The sequence below is a fragment of the Pseudopodoces humilis genome, chromosome 14 (genome assembly GCF_049639895.1).
Source record: "Pseudopodoces humilis isolate 2021_Gansu_Grassland_sample_001 chromosome 14, ASM4963989v1, whole genome shotgun sequence".
NCBI classification, from domain to species: domain Eukaryota; kingdom Metazoa; phylum Chordata; class Aves; order Passeriformes; family Paridae; genus Pseudopodoces; species Pseudopodoces humilis.
Genome location: NC_142213.1, coordinates 1,942,495 through 1,956,526, shown reverse-complemented (window position 1 = coordinate 1,956,526; position 14,032 = coordinate 1,942,495). Strand labels below are relative to the sequence as shown.

Sequence of the window (14,032 nt, the reverse complement as noted above, 5' to 3'; positions counted from 1 at the left end):
CCACCTTTTATTTTGGCAGTAGGCAGTTTGAATAATGCCTGTGGTCCTTGGGACATGGAATGGCTCTGCTCCATTGGAAAACACTCCTGAGGCTTGTAAATAAAAGGACTGACTGCACCTCTCAGCACCAAAGTGCCTGGCCGCAGTCCCTGTCCCATCAACCCAATTTAGTGCTGCTGTTGTGTGGAAACCCTTCAGGGATGTCAGGCTGAGCCTCCAGGACTGGTCTGTGGTGATTTCTAACAACAGCACCCCAAAGGCTCTGAGGCTGCACCACCACAGCCCTGCTGAAGGGGAAGGAGCTGCCCTGAGCCTGCCCCAGAGACAAACACGGGGCAGGTGGGAAGGGGAGCTGGGGAAAGCCCCGTCCCCTGCTCGGCCAGGGCTCCCTGGGGATGGAGGAGAGGATTTCCCAGCATGGCACTGCCTCCCCAGCAGTATTTTGTTTGCTGAAAAGCTCCCGCTGCCCACAAGTTGCCCTGTGGTTAAGGCAACTACTGGGGCTGAATTCCTGATAGTTTTTTGTTGTATTCCTCCCCCGTTCTCCTCTGTGTCCTGCTCCTGCTGCCAGACAAGGCACAGCCTGAACCAGGCCTTGACTAAAGCCTCTGCCCCTGGCTGAGCTTCACCTGCTGCAGAGCAAACTTTGGCAAAGCTGTGCTGCCCTCACAAATCATTGAGTGTTTGGGTGCCCTGCTCCCTCCCCAGAGCCGGCTGCTTGTTATGGGCACAGGCAACTGAGGGTGACAGTGCCCACGTGCTGGCTGCCCTCCCTCCAGCCCAGTGACCCCTGGCTGTCCCCTGGCCAGCCCTGAGCGCTCAGAGAGGAGCAGATCCCAAATCTCCTCCTGGAGCTGGAGGCTTTTCCCTGCAGGATCCTTTCCCATGCAAAAGCACTTTCCCAGAGCCTGCAGCTCCTTTTCATGGGAGCTCTTGCTCAGAGCCAAACAGCTGCTCCCCAAAACATCCCAGTCCCCCTGTGAGGCTGCGAGCTGGATCTGCAGTTTAGTGCTCAGAGCATCCCAGAGTGGCTGGGGTTGGAAGGATCCTACAGATCCGGTTCCAGCCCCCTGCCATGGGACACCTTCCACTGTCCCAGGCTGCTCCAAGCCCCGTCCAGCGTGGCCTTGGGCACTGCCAGGGATCCAGGGGCAGCCTGTGCCAGTGTCCCAGGATCCGACGGCTTTCAGGATCATCGGCTCCTTCCCCCACCCTCCCATCTCCAGGATCCGCTGCCATTCCAACACAAGAGCGCTCCAAGTGTGGAGAAGCGAGGGCTGGATGTGTCAGGAAGGACAGCACACGATCCAATCCGTGCCACAGGAGGGCCAGCCAGCAGCAAACAAGGATTGGAGATGGATTTGGTACCTTGGAGCCCCTCTGGGAGTGTGGGTGAGACTGAAATGATCCTGAGCTGGTTTTGGGGAAGCAGAGCTGGGCTCACAGGACAGCAGGAGCTGGGCTCTGGCCAGGAGCAGGGCTGAGTGATTGTGGTGACAGATGTGCCACACCACTGTCCCTGTGCCAAGCCCCTCCAGGAGATGCAGAACAAGGATAGTTCCCACCCTGGAGCAGCCCTGTGCCTGTGGGGTCCCAGCTCTGTCACCACACAGGGACAGTGGGACACAGCTGCCTCCGGGGACAGGGCAGAGGGACAGGCTCAGACAGCAGCGAGGAGGAAACACAGCTTAACCAAGAGACCTTACAGTGCTGCAGGGGACAAGGAAACCTGGGGATGTCACCCAGCAAAACTCCCAAGTCGGCCGCTGAACACCTCCAGTGCACGGGCAGCGAGCTCTGCAGCCAGGATTCCCTCTGACCAGCGATTATGCTAAAAATAAATCTGCCCTTGTTTACAGAGGGATATTTAAAGGGTGAGCTCACCCATCTAAAAGCACGATGCTGCTGGGTGGTGAGGACAGCCCTGAGAGGTGTGACAGTAACATTCCCTGCCCCATTTAGGCATTCTGTGTCTGTGACAATTGCTTCACCCCCTCTTCAACACTGATTTTCAGGGGTTGTTTTCCCTGCTCTGGTTGTGTACAGAGTCCCCTGGAGGGTGGTGATGAAAATAAAAGGCAAAAGTTTCCTACACGCTCCAAGTGTCCAAGTTCGGCTCCAAAACCCCATCAGTGCCAGATAAACAGACTCCCTAAAAATGAGATAACACTTTGGGATCAGAGAGTAAACAGGGCTGGAAGTTTCTGCTGTGGTCATCAGTCAGAACCCTTCCAGTCACATTCCCTCTGCTTTGCTTTTCCCATTTTACAGGAACATTTGTCTTTCCTAAAGGAGCACAGCGGAGTTACTCCAATACCTCCAACCTAGGAATGGCCAAGAATCCCCCATCAGGAAGAATCCTACAGAAAACAAACAGGATGAAAGCTTTTCCATAAAACTCCAGGACAAATTCCAGTGGCTGCTGATCTTCTCATGAGGCTGGGATTTCTTAGGGCAGCAAATTTGATTGCTTTGATCCCAGATGCTGCCCTGCCACGCAGGGGCTGCGGGATCCTCCTGGCAGCGCTCCCTCACCTCGGCTGAATCGCTCCAGGAAAAACACGGCAAAGCTGCACCATAAATCAGGGCAGTGATACAGAGATCAGGCTGTGCTGCCCTAATTCCTGCAGTGTTTTCCTAAGGCTCCAGGCCCTGTCAGACAGCAGCCAGGCAGAGCTTTGCAGTGACCCGGCGGGGCTGTGCTGGGGAATCGTTCGAGGAACACGGATTTCAGCATGACCTGACATGGCACAGCCTGGCTGAGCCAGCAGCCCCTCTCCAAAGCTTTACATAATTGGGATAATAAGTGGAAAGCTGAAGGGATGGCAGATGGACAGGGGGTGACTTTTCATAGAATCCCATACTGCTTTGGGTTGGAAGGAACATTAAAGCTCACCTTGTTCCAATCCCATGGCAGGGACACCTTCCACTACCCCAGGCAGCTCCAAGTCCAGGCTGCTCTGGGCACCTGTGCCAGGGCCTGCCCACCCTCACAATAACGAAAGTTTCTCCTACATCTAATCTAGCTCAAGTTATTTATTACTCATCACTCAGGCAGGAGAGATCCTGGATTTTGCTTTCCAGGTGCTGTTCATCCCCTCACCCCTCCAGGGACTGCTCCAGCCCAGCCTCATTCCAAGGCAACTCAAACCACAAAGAAAAATTTGAGTTTCTAAATACACCAGCATGTCTGGCTTCAATATTTCCTCTGTCCTGCAGTCCTTGCTGGCTCCAGGCATCTCACTGAACCTGCTCCACTGGCACTCACCTGCACAGCCAGGGAATTCCCCATTCCTGATAGGAACAAGGACAAACTGATTAATCCAACACCAAACCCAGGACTTTACCCCCACAATTCTCATTTTGTGGCTGTATCCCTTTGAAGTCGCCTCCCAAGCTCCTTCCCAGACACAATTCCTAGAGATAAGAGGAAAAAAGGGCCTGCAAAGCAGACAGATAAATGGATCAATCCCACCTAGAACACATCCAGGATAAATGCATGGAACAGCTGCCGTGGCCAAGGGAAAGGCAGGATGGGGGAGAGCAGAGGCAAACAGTGGGAATGGAGCTGGACACAGCTAAACCTGGCCCTGCCACTTCTGACCCCACAGCCTTGGCAGGATTCCTGTCAAACAGGCAGGGCTGCAGCTTTCCCCAGGACAAAGCACCGGAGATGGACAAAGATCCCATTCCAGCCCCACACGGAACTGGCTGGGGGGAACAGGAGCTTGCTCAGCCCAAGATCCTCAGCAGCTTTGCAGGTGAAATTTCTGGAATGAGCACAGGAATGAGTTGCTGAGGCACTGGCACAGCTGCATTCGTGCTGCCTGTGGGGTCACACAGGCTTGCACAATGTCCCTTTTGTCCCCAATTTCACCTCCTGTAGGTGCTGCCAGTGTGGTTCCACGTGCCCCTCCTGAACACGGATAAATGTGTGGAAGTAGCTGCCTTCAAGGGACTAAACTCATTAACTTGTTCTTAATTCCCATGGGATTCCTGTTTGTGGATCACAGGACCCAGCAGTAACACACAGCAGGTTGGGAAGTTGTGGAAAATAAAGGGAAATAAAGGGAAAATAAAAGGGAAATGAAAGGAAATCCCCTCCATCAGCTTCCCTGCCAGGAAACAAGGACTGTGAACTGTTCTATCATGCATGACTCTCAGTAACTCACATTTCCAAAGTGCCTGGCCCTTGCCACGGTAAGATGATGCTCCCATTTACCATCTGCCACTGGCTGATGTTGATTTTCCCTCACAATTAGTCCCAGAACAGCTCCAGCTCCTTTCCCTTCCCTACCCCACAGCAAAGGCTGCTCCTTTCCCTCCCCATGAAGTGCAGGTGACACTACAGCAGTTTTCTCTCCTACCAACCCTGGTGAAAGGAGGTTTCAGGCAGAGACAGGTCGGTCCAGCTGAGCCTGTGGGACCAAGGAGCAAATCCCAGGGATGGCACACCACATGGAACAGGCACAGAACACTCCATGGTCTTTATGGAATTGCTGCCTAAGCCCACTAGAGGTTGGAAAACAGAGTTATTCCACACAGGACAAATTAAAAACTAAGTTATACTGAGTAGAGTGGATTAAACCCACAGGAAAATCAATTACCCAAGGCAAAAACGCCCCGCCAGTTTTATATTCCAGCGGCTGGGATGCCACGGTGACTCCCAAAAATCGGTGGTGACTCTTTCCAACTGCACATTCCAACATGAGACAGGCAAGGTCACAGGCAGAAAATTATATGGGATACTTCAACTTGACAAGTATTGACTGAAGACTTTTGTGCCCTGCAAGGTGGGGAAGGGAAAAAGCAGAGGGAAAAACTTTGCAGATCTTTCTGCAAGGACAAATCCCTGGAGAAACTTAATACCCAGAGCAATCAGTCCTGGAAAGGGAAAGGCCTGGGGGCACACGAGGCTGTTGGAAAGCTCTTGGCCCCAGAGCAAATATGTCTATATTAAAATCTACTTATAATAATCAGCACCCCTGGCAACACTTCCCAATTCCCTTTTTATTCCTCTTCCCAAAACAGCAATCAGGGAATCAACAAAGGAGAAGGCAAACTTGCCCTACCAAGGAGTTTAAGAAAGGGACCATCTCCAAACCTACCCTGAGGCCAGGAGCTCTGGATGTCCCTGAACACCCAGACACCCTGAACAGGTCAACACCCCTATCCCATAATAACAGTGGGACACTGACACAGGAAAACTCCAGAGAATTCCTCATTGTTGGGAGAGGTGGCTCCTACCTAGAGCTATTTTGGCTCCTTAGGATTTACTGCCAAGGTTTCCAGAGGACATGACACAGCAATTCCACCAACAGGACATTTTACCACAGGAAGACAAAATATAAAGAGAAAAAGATATGGAAAAGCTCTTTTTCCCCTATTTCCCCCATTCCCAGCAAATTAACCACCCCAAACTAACTCCATGCTCACCTCACAGAAGCATTTTCCCAAGAGGGAGCAGCACTTGCTGGTATTTTATGTGCACAAAATTCAGCTCTGCATCCTGGCTGGAAAAACTGTATTTCCCATCCCTTGGATTGGACCTCCTGGCCACATCCAACCCTGGGACTATGGAATACTCAAAACAAGTCATGCTGCTTTAAATGAGGCTCACCCTGGAGAGCTTTTCCACAAAAACTTTCCCAATTTATTCATGCCAGAGGAGAAAGACTCTGGATGATCTCAGTGATAACATAAATCATCCGAACACAGTAGCATTTAATGGGATAATTGTTGTGAGAGCCAGGAGAGGGGTGCTGGAATTGCAGTGGCTGCTCCCTGTGTGTTTCAAGAGCCCTCCAAGTCCTCATTTGATTTCTGGAGTGTCAGAGCCTGTTTTCATTAATGCTGCTCTAATTAAACACGGATTAAAAAAGCAACCTCAGCCTTGCAGCCTCTGCCATCCAGCAGGGATGCCACAGACCCCTTCCTTCCACTCCACTCCAACAAGGGCAATTTGCTGATGGAGCTTTAGTCCCTTAATCCACCTTTCTGGAGGAGGAAAAATCAATCTTCAAAGCTTCACACCCAGCTTGTCGTGGCTGATTAATTAAAAGAACGAACCCATCTCAGGCAGACAGGCCCTGGGTGTGTTTGGTGTTTGCTTTTCACCAGTTTATACCTGAAGAGGTGAAAATCCACACACCTGGAAAAAGCTGAGCATGGCAGGTTGGAAGCAAAACCTTGATGTCAAATAAAGACATTCCTGCTTCCCAGAGGATCTGTGACTTCTGGGTGGAATTCTGGCACTGATTCCCTTCTGGACAACTTGGCAGCTACCCTTGGTTGGATTCATTCTCCTGCTCTGACTCCCAGCTTCCTCTCAGGAGTGTCAGGCACTTCCACGGGACATGTGCTCTCAGCTCTGCCCTGACTTTTGCTCATCCCTTCACTCTCTGGCTGCTCAAAACAAGAGAGACAAATGAGGAATTCATCAGCATTCCCTGGAATTCCACCCCCGCAGGACAAGTGCCCAACAGCAGAGTTCAGAAGCAGTGAGGGAAGTTTAGATAAATTTTGAGGAAGATTAAAATTCCCTGGCTTTGATATTGCTGTTATTGGGGTTATTAGTGCCAGATTTGCATATCTAATTAACAAGTGAGACACGAATTCAGAAGCAAACTGTCAAACTGCTGATGTGACACTAAAGAACAAAATTATAACAACAGAATATCCTGAGCTGGAAAGGATCCACAAGGATTATCAAATCCAATTCCAGCTTTCCACTGTGGAGCAGATTTTACTGTCAGGAAATGAGGGAATTCTAGAAGAAGCTGTGTGTGGCTCTCAGGGTGTGAGGATGTGTGGGATGAACAGCTCAGGCACTTGTGGAACACCAAGAACCAGCTCAGGGCTGGGAGCAGTTTCATTCCCTGTCTCCCTGATCCACAGGGAATTCATTTACTGCATCACAACCCAAACCTGGGAAGGAGCCTCTGTGCAAGCAGAAAATCTGCAGGTTAACAGTGGGAAACAAGGAATATCCATGGCATCTTTCATAAATCAGTGTAACATTTTCCACCCCTGAGCCCTCTCTGGAACACACAGGGTATACTGGTGATTTTTACTGATCTTCGTTAGGATTTATCAGTTTGAATTGAAGAAGTGTTCACTCAAGTGGCAGCAGGATGGAAAGAAAACCTGAGCCCCTCTCACCTGAGACAGAGCAGAGGATCCAAGGTTCAATTCTTTGCCATGTCCAATATTGACATTGGAATGTAGATCATCAAATATGCAAATTCAGGACCTAATGACTGTCTCTCCACCCACTACAGAAGGAGTAAAACTGGTTTAGAAGAGCTCGGCAGTGAGAGAATTCAAAGTATTCCTGGCTTTTCACACAAATGCACAAGCTCTGTTTTCTGAACTTCTGATTTTTGTGTGCCAAACGCTAGGGTGGATTTTGTGTTATCATTTTAAATTAACCATCTAATCCCACAGATAAAAGCGATGCTCAGGTTTCTCAATCACCCAAGTAACCTGCAGCCTGGAAAGTCTTCAGCCAAATTTTTGAGGAACATGAAATGAGCCAGGCTAAGGATGAACAGCCTGATCCCTCGTGCTCCAGGAAGACTTCCCTGGAGCAGATTCCCAGCTTTTATTTGGCAAACACCACAGGCACTCCCGTGCCCATGAAAGAAACCCTGCATACCAACCGTGTGTAGATTACAATCTTCAGGGCAGAAAATGCCTACTTGTAGGTAAATTCTCCTTACCACCCACCTTGTTTTCCTCAGCACCTTGCAGGGGAACAAAATTCCCTTTTCCAACCATTTTTTCCTTTCATTCAAGCCCGTGATTTCAATTCTCTAATGCTTTAATTTGCTCTCTGAAGTTCATGGTGGCAAATACTGAACAACACATGATTTATTCAACCATCCAACAGCAGTGAAGTGGAAACAAATAACTTTAGTTATTCCTCCTCTTACTACAAACTGTGCAGCCAAGTGCATTTCGTGGGGAGATACAAATTTTGCAAGGAATAGAGCTGGGACTGTTCTGCAAGGCTGGATTTTGGCTACTGCACTCCAGCCCCAGGTTCCAAATTCCTCTGCTGCTTCCCAAGCTGCTCTCTCCCATTTTGAGGTAATTCATTCATGTATGTGCTACAGCCTCTGCACAAATAGGTCATTTTTTTTTTTCTACTCTAGAGATTTTGAAAGGAATAAAAAGTCCCTCTCTGGGCAGCTGCTGTTTGAACAAAGCTGTTTGTGAGTCCCCACAAGTGTTGTGTGCCTGAGCCCTTAGAGCAGATTTATTTCATTTATTGTTCCTGGGTCACGGTGTGGTTTTGGCACCGGGGAGATGAAAAGCTGATTCCAAAAATCAAAGTTCCAAAAAATCAAAGCTCCCGAAAGCTGCCTTGCTGAAGGCACTGCAGGATGAACAAACCTCTTGGAGCGAAGGAGACAATCCCCGAATTTAACCCAAAGCATAAACAAACCAAGAGCCAGCGGTGCAAGGGGGAGCAGAGTTTAAAGGAGAAACACATGGGGATGATGCAGATTTGGAGAACTCCAAACCCTTCCCTTGGCATTTCAGGATAAAGGTTCAAGAACAAATTCTGCCGCAGGGAAATCCTAATTGCTACCAAAGGAAGGCTGGAGACTTTTCTTGGAGGAGCATAAAGGGGAATGAGAGCTGGCTTCAAGGAGTTTCATGCTGCAAATCCTCCACCAGTGAACAGATCCCAACATGGGTCTGTTTAACCCTGCTTAAGTGGGCTCTGATCAATAAAACAGGAACAGAGACCTGTTTGGGGAATGATCCTGAAGATGAAAAGTCACTTATGGTGAGAAACACGTCCTCAAGGGCTTTGCCAGCTCCAATCTGTGCTTGCACAGCAAAACTTTGCCATAAGGCAGCAAGAAAATCTTAAATGATACCCTAATTCCTTGGTTTTTCATCAAGGAACACAAATGCCACATGCATCCATGGCCCTCTCCTGTGTGTCCCTGAGGAAACCACAGTGCAGACTGGCAGGAAAGCTCAAAAATCAGTTTCCAAAAGGCAAGACACCCATCAGCAGGACTGCTACAGCTTTCTTACTTAAATGACTAAATTTCTCAAAAAATAAAAGCCCTCTAAGATGTAAAAAACTTGGAAGGAAATCCACATGCCTGTCTAGGTACTTTTATATACCTAAAAATCCAGCTGGGGACTGAAAAGTTTCAATCTTGCCACTGCCCTGCCTGTTATCAATCCTGTAATTAGCCATATAATTTACCTCCCAAAGCCCGGGTCAGGTTGGCTATGAGACATTTCCAAACAATATATCTTCCCATAACGACCATGTGCTGCAGCTTTGGGATGCCTGAGATCGTCAGAGTGGGAAGGAATCTCACACAATCAATCCCCTGGGAAAGAGCAGCACCAACGAGCAGCTTCCTCCTCATCACTCAAAATGCAAAAATTTTGAGATCACATGGCTGTGATTTTGTACAGTGGATAAATAATTTAGAAATAATTTTTGTGAGTGCTATCTTCTCCCAATAAACATCTTTATAAAGGCATTTAATTCTAGAGGAACAGAACAGGTTGAATGGAAAACAAGGGAAGAGGCAGGACGTGGTCCTGTATTCAAAGGATTGGGAATTTGGATGGGGTGACTTTGCAGTCACCAGAGGAGCAGAAAATAGGATTTGAACGGCAAAACTGCAGACCCCAAAACAGCAGAGAGGTGATAAAAAGTGCATTAGGAGAGATCTGTGTGGCCTGGCAGAGCTCTGTGTGCCCAGGTTGGCATCACCGGCCCTGAATTCATCCCACCGTGACTGAACTTCTCTGCAAGGCACGCCCCAGAGACAGAATGTTTGCTGGCAAAAAGAAACCCCACAAGGGCAGGATCGGAGCACGGTGTCAGCGCACACACGGCCGGGAAATATCTCCTCTCACAACTGGTGCTGAAAGCAGCTCAGGGGCGTGTTTTCAGCACCAGTTGCTGGTGACAGATAATTGTTATCCTCTCCCGAACCACATCAACGTCCATCCCGGCCCTGCAGAGCCTGGGGACGAGGGGATTTTACCCTGCCCGAGCACAGTCATGTGGGAGAGCACAAAAAATCCTATTCCAGCTCCCAGGAAAAATGCATGCTGCATTTATCACACTGCTCGGGAATCGGAGAGGCTCACTAACCCACAGCTGGCATTTGGGGAATTTTCTGCTCAATTTATTACGGGTGGGGCCACATTTTCTGCTGTGGCTATTCGAAGTAGCCAAAAAAAGAAAACCAAAAACAAACTAGGATGCAGCCAGCGTAGTACAGGAGAGATGATGCACATATTTTGGGGAAGGTGACGGTGCGTGAGGAACCACGTGGAGTAGGACAGCGGGGACCTGCAGAGGGTCACTGAACCATGGAATGATTTGGGTAGGAAGGCAATTTAAAGCTCATCCTGTCCCATTGGCAGGGACACCTTCCACTAGACCAGGATGCTCCAACCTGGACACTTGCAGGGATCCGGGAGCAGGCACAGCTTCTCTGAGCACCCTGTGCCAGGTCCTCCCCACCTTTCCAGGGAGGAAATCCTTCCCAAAATCCCATCTAACCCTCCTGCCCGTCAGCCGAAAGCCACGAGCGGCTACTTACGGACACACAGACAGGCCACCAGCTTGGCAGCCTCGTCGGGCACGGGGCAGGTGGGGAAGATGGGCTTGAGCAGGTATGTGGCGAACACCAGAGCCACGATGTACTGCGAGGAGGGCCGGATGATGAGCAGCTCAATCCAGAGCTTGAGGAAGGCGGGCAGGGAGCCGTACACCTCCAGCATGTAGGCGTAGTCCCCGCCGGACTTGGTGATGGTGGTGCCGAGCTCGGCGTAGCACAGCGCGCCCACGATGGAGAAGGCTCCGCACACGGCCCAGACCACGAGCGACAGCCCCGGCGAGCCGGCCTCCCGCAGCACGCCCGTGGGGGTGACGAAGATGCCGGAGCCGATGATGGTGCCCACGATGATGGCCACGCCGTTCAGCAGGGTGATGTTCCGCGCCAGGGTCACCCCCTCCGCCGAGCCGCAGGGCGATGGCGAGCGGGCACAGCCGTTTTCCTGCGCCCCTTCCAGCATCTTCTCCATCGCTTGCTTCTCATCCTGCGCCAGCGAGGCGGCCGAGCCGCCGGGGCTCCGTTTCTTCACGGCATTGCCGGGGGAGCTGCCGCCGCTGGCGGACATGGTGGCGGAGCGGCGGGAGCAGCGGGCGCGGCCACGCCGCCACCTTCGGCCGCCCCTTTTGTTCCGGCGGCGGTGGGCCGGGCTGCTTTCCGGGGGGAGGAGGAGGAGGAGGAGAGCGGCAGGAGGAGGGCAGGAGCGGCGGGGGTTGTTGCTGCAGCGCCCCCGGCTTGCGCGGCAGCCGTTGGGTGCTCGCTCGGCCCCGCATCGCTCTGAGCCCGGCCACCTCGAGCGTCCCCGAGTCCCAAAAGGGGACAGGGGAAGGTAAAGGCGACCTCGCAGCTCTGCCCCGGCTGGCACTCGCTGCCCGAAGGGATCCTTTGTGGATGTACACGTATCCTGCCTCTCCCGGCTCTATCCTGCCGTGCTTTTCCATCCCAATGCACGAGCACAGGGCGAGGCCTCGGTGCCGCATCACCTGCAGCCCGGCAGAGGCGCTGCGGGAATCGGCCCCTCCTGGCACACACCGAGATCACCAAAAGGACCCGTCTGAAAAAGAAGTGATTCATCAATCTCAAATGTGACAGATGGCAAAGTCACCAAAAATGCTTGTTCTCAAAACGGAAATGTAAAATAATTCACCCATCTGGCAGTCGTGCAGGCAATGTCTGCCTCACTGAAGGCAGAGGTTCTGCATCCAAGGAGAATCACTTGGATGCTACAATAACAGCCCAAGGAGCCAATCCTTCAGCAAACTCAGATTCCCTCTTGCCCTGGTGGGGGGAGAGGAGCTCAGAGGCTCCAGCCTGGAAGCTCTGATTGCAGACATTCCCTCTGAGGGTGGAAGTGGTACCTGTGGGGAGCTGCTTCCCAGGCAGCGCTGTCACACGAGGAGCTCCAAAGCCCGAGGTTGGTTCATCCTCCCGGAGCACCCTCTGTGCACGGTTCAGACAGGCAGGAGGTGGGCTGGAAGGTTTTCTCCAAGAGAATTCCCTGATCGACATTCTGGGGGGAAAGGACACATTTCAGTTACATTTCATTTTCCATCAGGACCACTTCCAGCAGTTCCAGAATCCCAACCAGCCCAATCCTTGGAGCACTAATCCAAACCTGACATCTAGTGGCTGCTCAGGGGCTCAAAAATCTGCTGCTGACTTTAGGTAAACATCCAATTTCTGGAAGAGAGCAAAGACAGAAATTACCTTGGCACTAAGCACGTTCCTCCAGTTCTCAAGGAGAAATGGGATCCTGAAGAGACTGAAAAGACTCTGACAATTCATTAAAAATAAAAAACAAACATTTATCACAGGTTTTCTGTAACCCCAAAGCCTTTTTTCACTTTGCTAGTTTTCCATTATGGGCCATTTTTGTTACTGCATTTTGTGATTTATCCCAGGACTGTGAAATCAAGAAAAAAGATATTTACAACATATGGGATTATCCCTGTGTCACCCTTGTTACATCAGGATCCAGCAGACAGGATTGGGATTGAAATTAAGTATTTGCTTCAGGTGTTTTCAGATGAATACTCCAACTCAGTTTCTGTTTGGGGGAATAAAATAATCTATGGAGGGATTTACTTCTCCAGTGCCCCAGGCCAAGTTCCTCAAGGCTAATAATGACCTAGAACCAGGATCTCCTGAGCTGAAAGGGACCCACAGGGATCAAGTCCAATTCCTGGCCCCAAGAATCCCACCATGGGCATTTTACACCTGATATGAATCCACACAGACATTTCCATGAGCTCTCACATGAATGGGACAGAATTACCCTGCTCTAATTCTTCCAACAGGGAATTTTTTCCTGGACTCACAGCTGAGAACCTGGAAATCCCAGGCTCAGCAGCCGTGGAGCCACAGCCACTGAACTGCCCTGTTCCAAGCCAACCTCGTGCTTGACTCTCTTGCAAATTAATCCACACAAATTCATTCTGCAACTGTTTTTCCATTTGTATTCCTGAGAAAACACCGGCCTGGCATTGGGGTGTGTTCCCAGAGTGCTGGATATCTTCAAAGCACTTCGCAAATGCTGAGCGTTATTATCAGCCTGGCCGTGAGCATTACCTCTCCTCGGGTCCCCAAGTTATTCCGCAGGACCTTTGAAGACTATTTGATTATCCAATCAGTTCTCCATGTGCTAACACTCAGAGTTTGGCACATCAAAAAGGAGGAGGGAAGGAATGATTTGTCACGAGGATAAACAATGAGCAGGAGCAGGAGCAAATGGGCCATTTGTGAGGAGTGATGGGGATGTTTTGAACCAGGTCTTTGGAAAAGCTGCCTTGATCCAGCCACCTCCTGCCCATTTCTTCAGCAAACATCTCCGCTGTGATAAAGAGCTCAGAGCTGCTTTTCCTGGGTAAATGGAAGTGGTGGCAGCTTCTAGAACCATGAAATGGTCACAAGAGCAGAGCTGGCCTCACTCCTAACCCAAGCCACTCTTTCTCCAGCAGAAAATGGGCTGCCCACCAACCAGCACAGTTGGGAACCTCCTAGAAACATCACCTACAACTGTTTTAGGGGAATTCCTCAACCAGAAAAGGAATCTCCCGTTTTTCCTATCAAAAGAAACTTCTTTGGATTAACCCAGCTAAACACAACCTGTGTGACAGCTGGACTCCAAGTGTGGCTCAGCTGTGAGACAGAGACATTAACATATTCCACCCAATGTTCACAGAATCACAGGATGCTTTGGGACAAAGGAACATTAAAACTCATCCAGTTCCAACCCTGACACCTTCCACCATCCCAGGCTGCCCCAAGCCCCATCCAGCCTGGCCTTGGAAACTTCCAGGGATCCAGGGGCAGCCACAGCTGCTCTGGGCACCTGTGCCAGGGCCTCCCAGGGAAGGATTCCTTCCCATTATCTAATCTAAACCCACTCTCTTATATCAACTTTTAATTTGTATCGGTAGTTTAAT

General features: G+C 50.5%; 1 protein-coding gene across 1 annotated transcript in view; it reads right to left on the bottom strand.

Moving 5' to 3' along the window:
- SLC7A5 (solute carrier family 7 member 5) overlaps positions 1-11,239 on the bottom strand; it is a 32,066-nt gene extending 20,827 nt beyond the window's left edge. Inside the window, exon 1 of the mRNA XM_005528149.3 lies at positions 10,596-11,239. Within this exon, the coding sequence (XP_005528206.1) occupies positions 10,596-11,175 (580 nt within the window). The 5' untranslated portion in view covers positions 11,176-11,239. The remainder of the gene's footprint in view (positions 1-10,595) is intronic.
- Between the last annotated feature and the right edge of the window lie 2,793 nt (positions 11,240-14,032).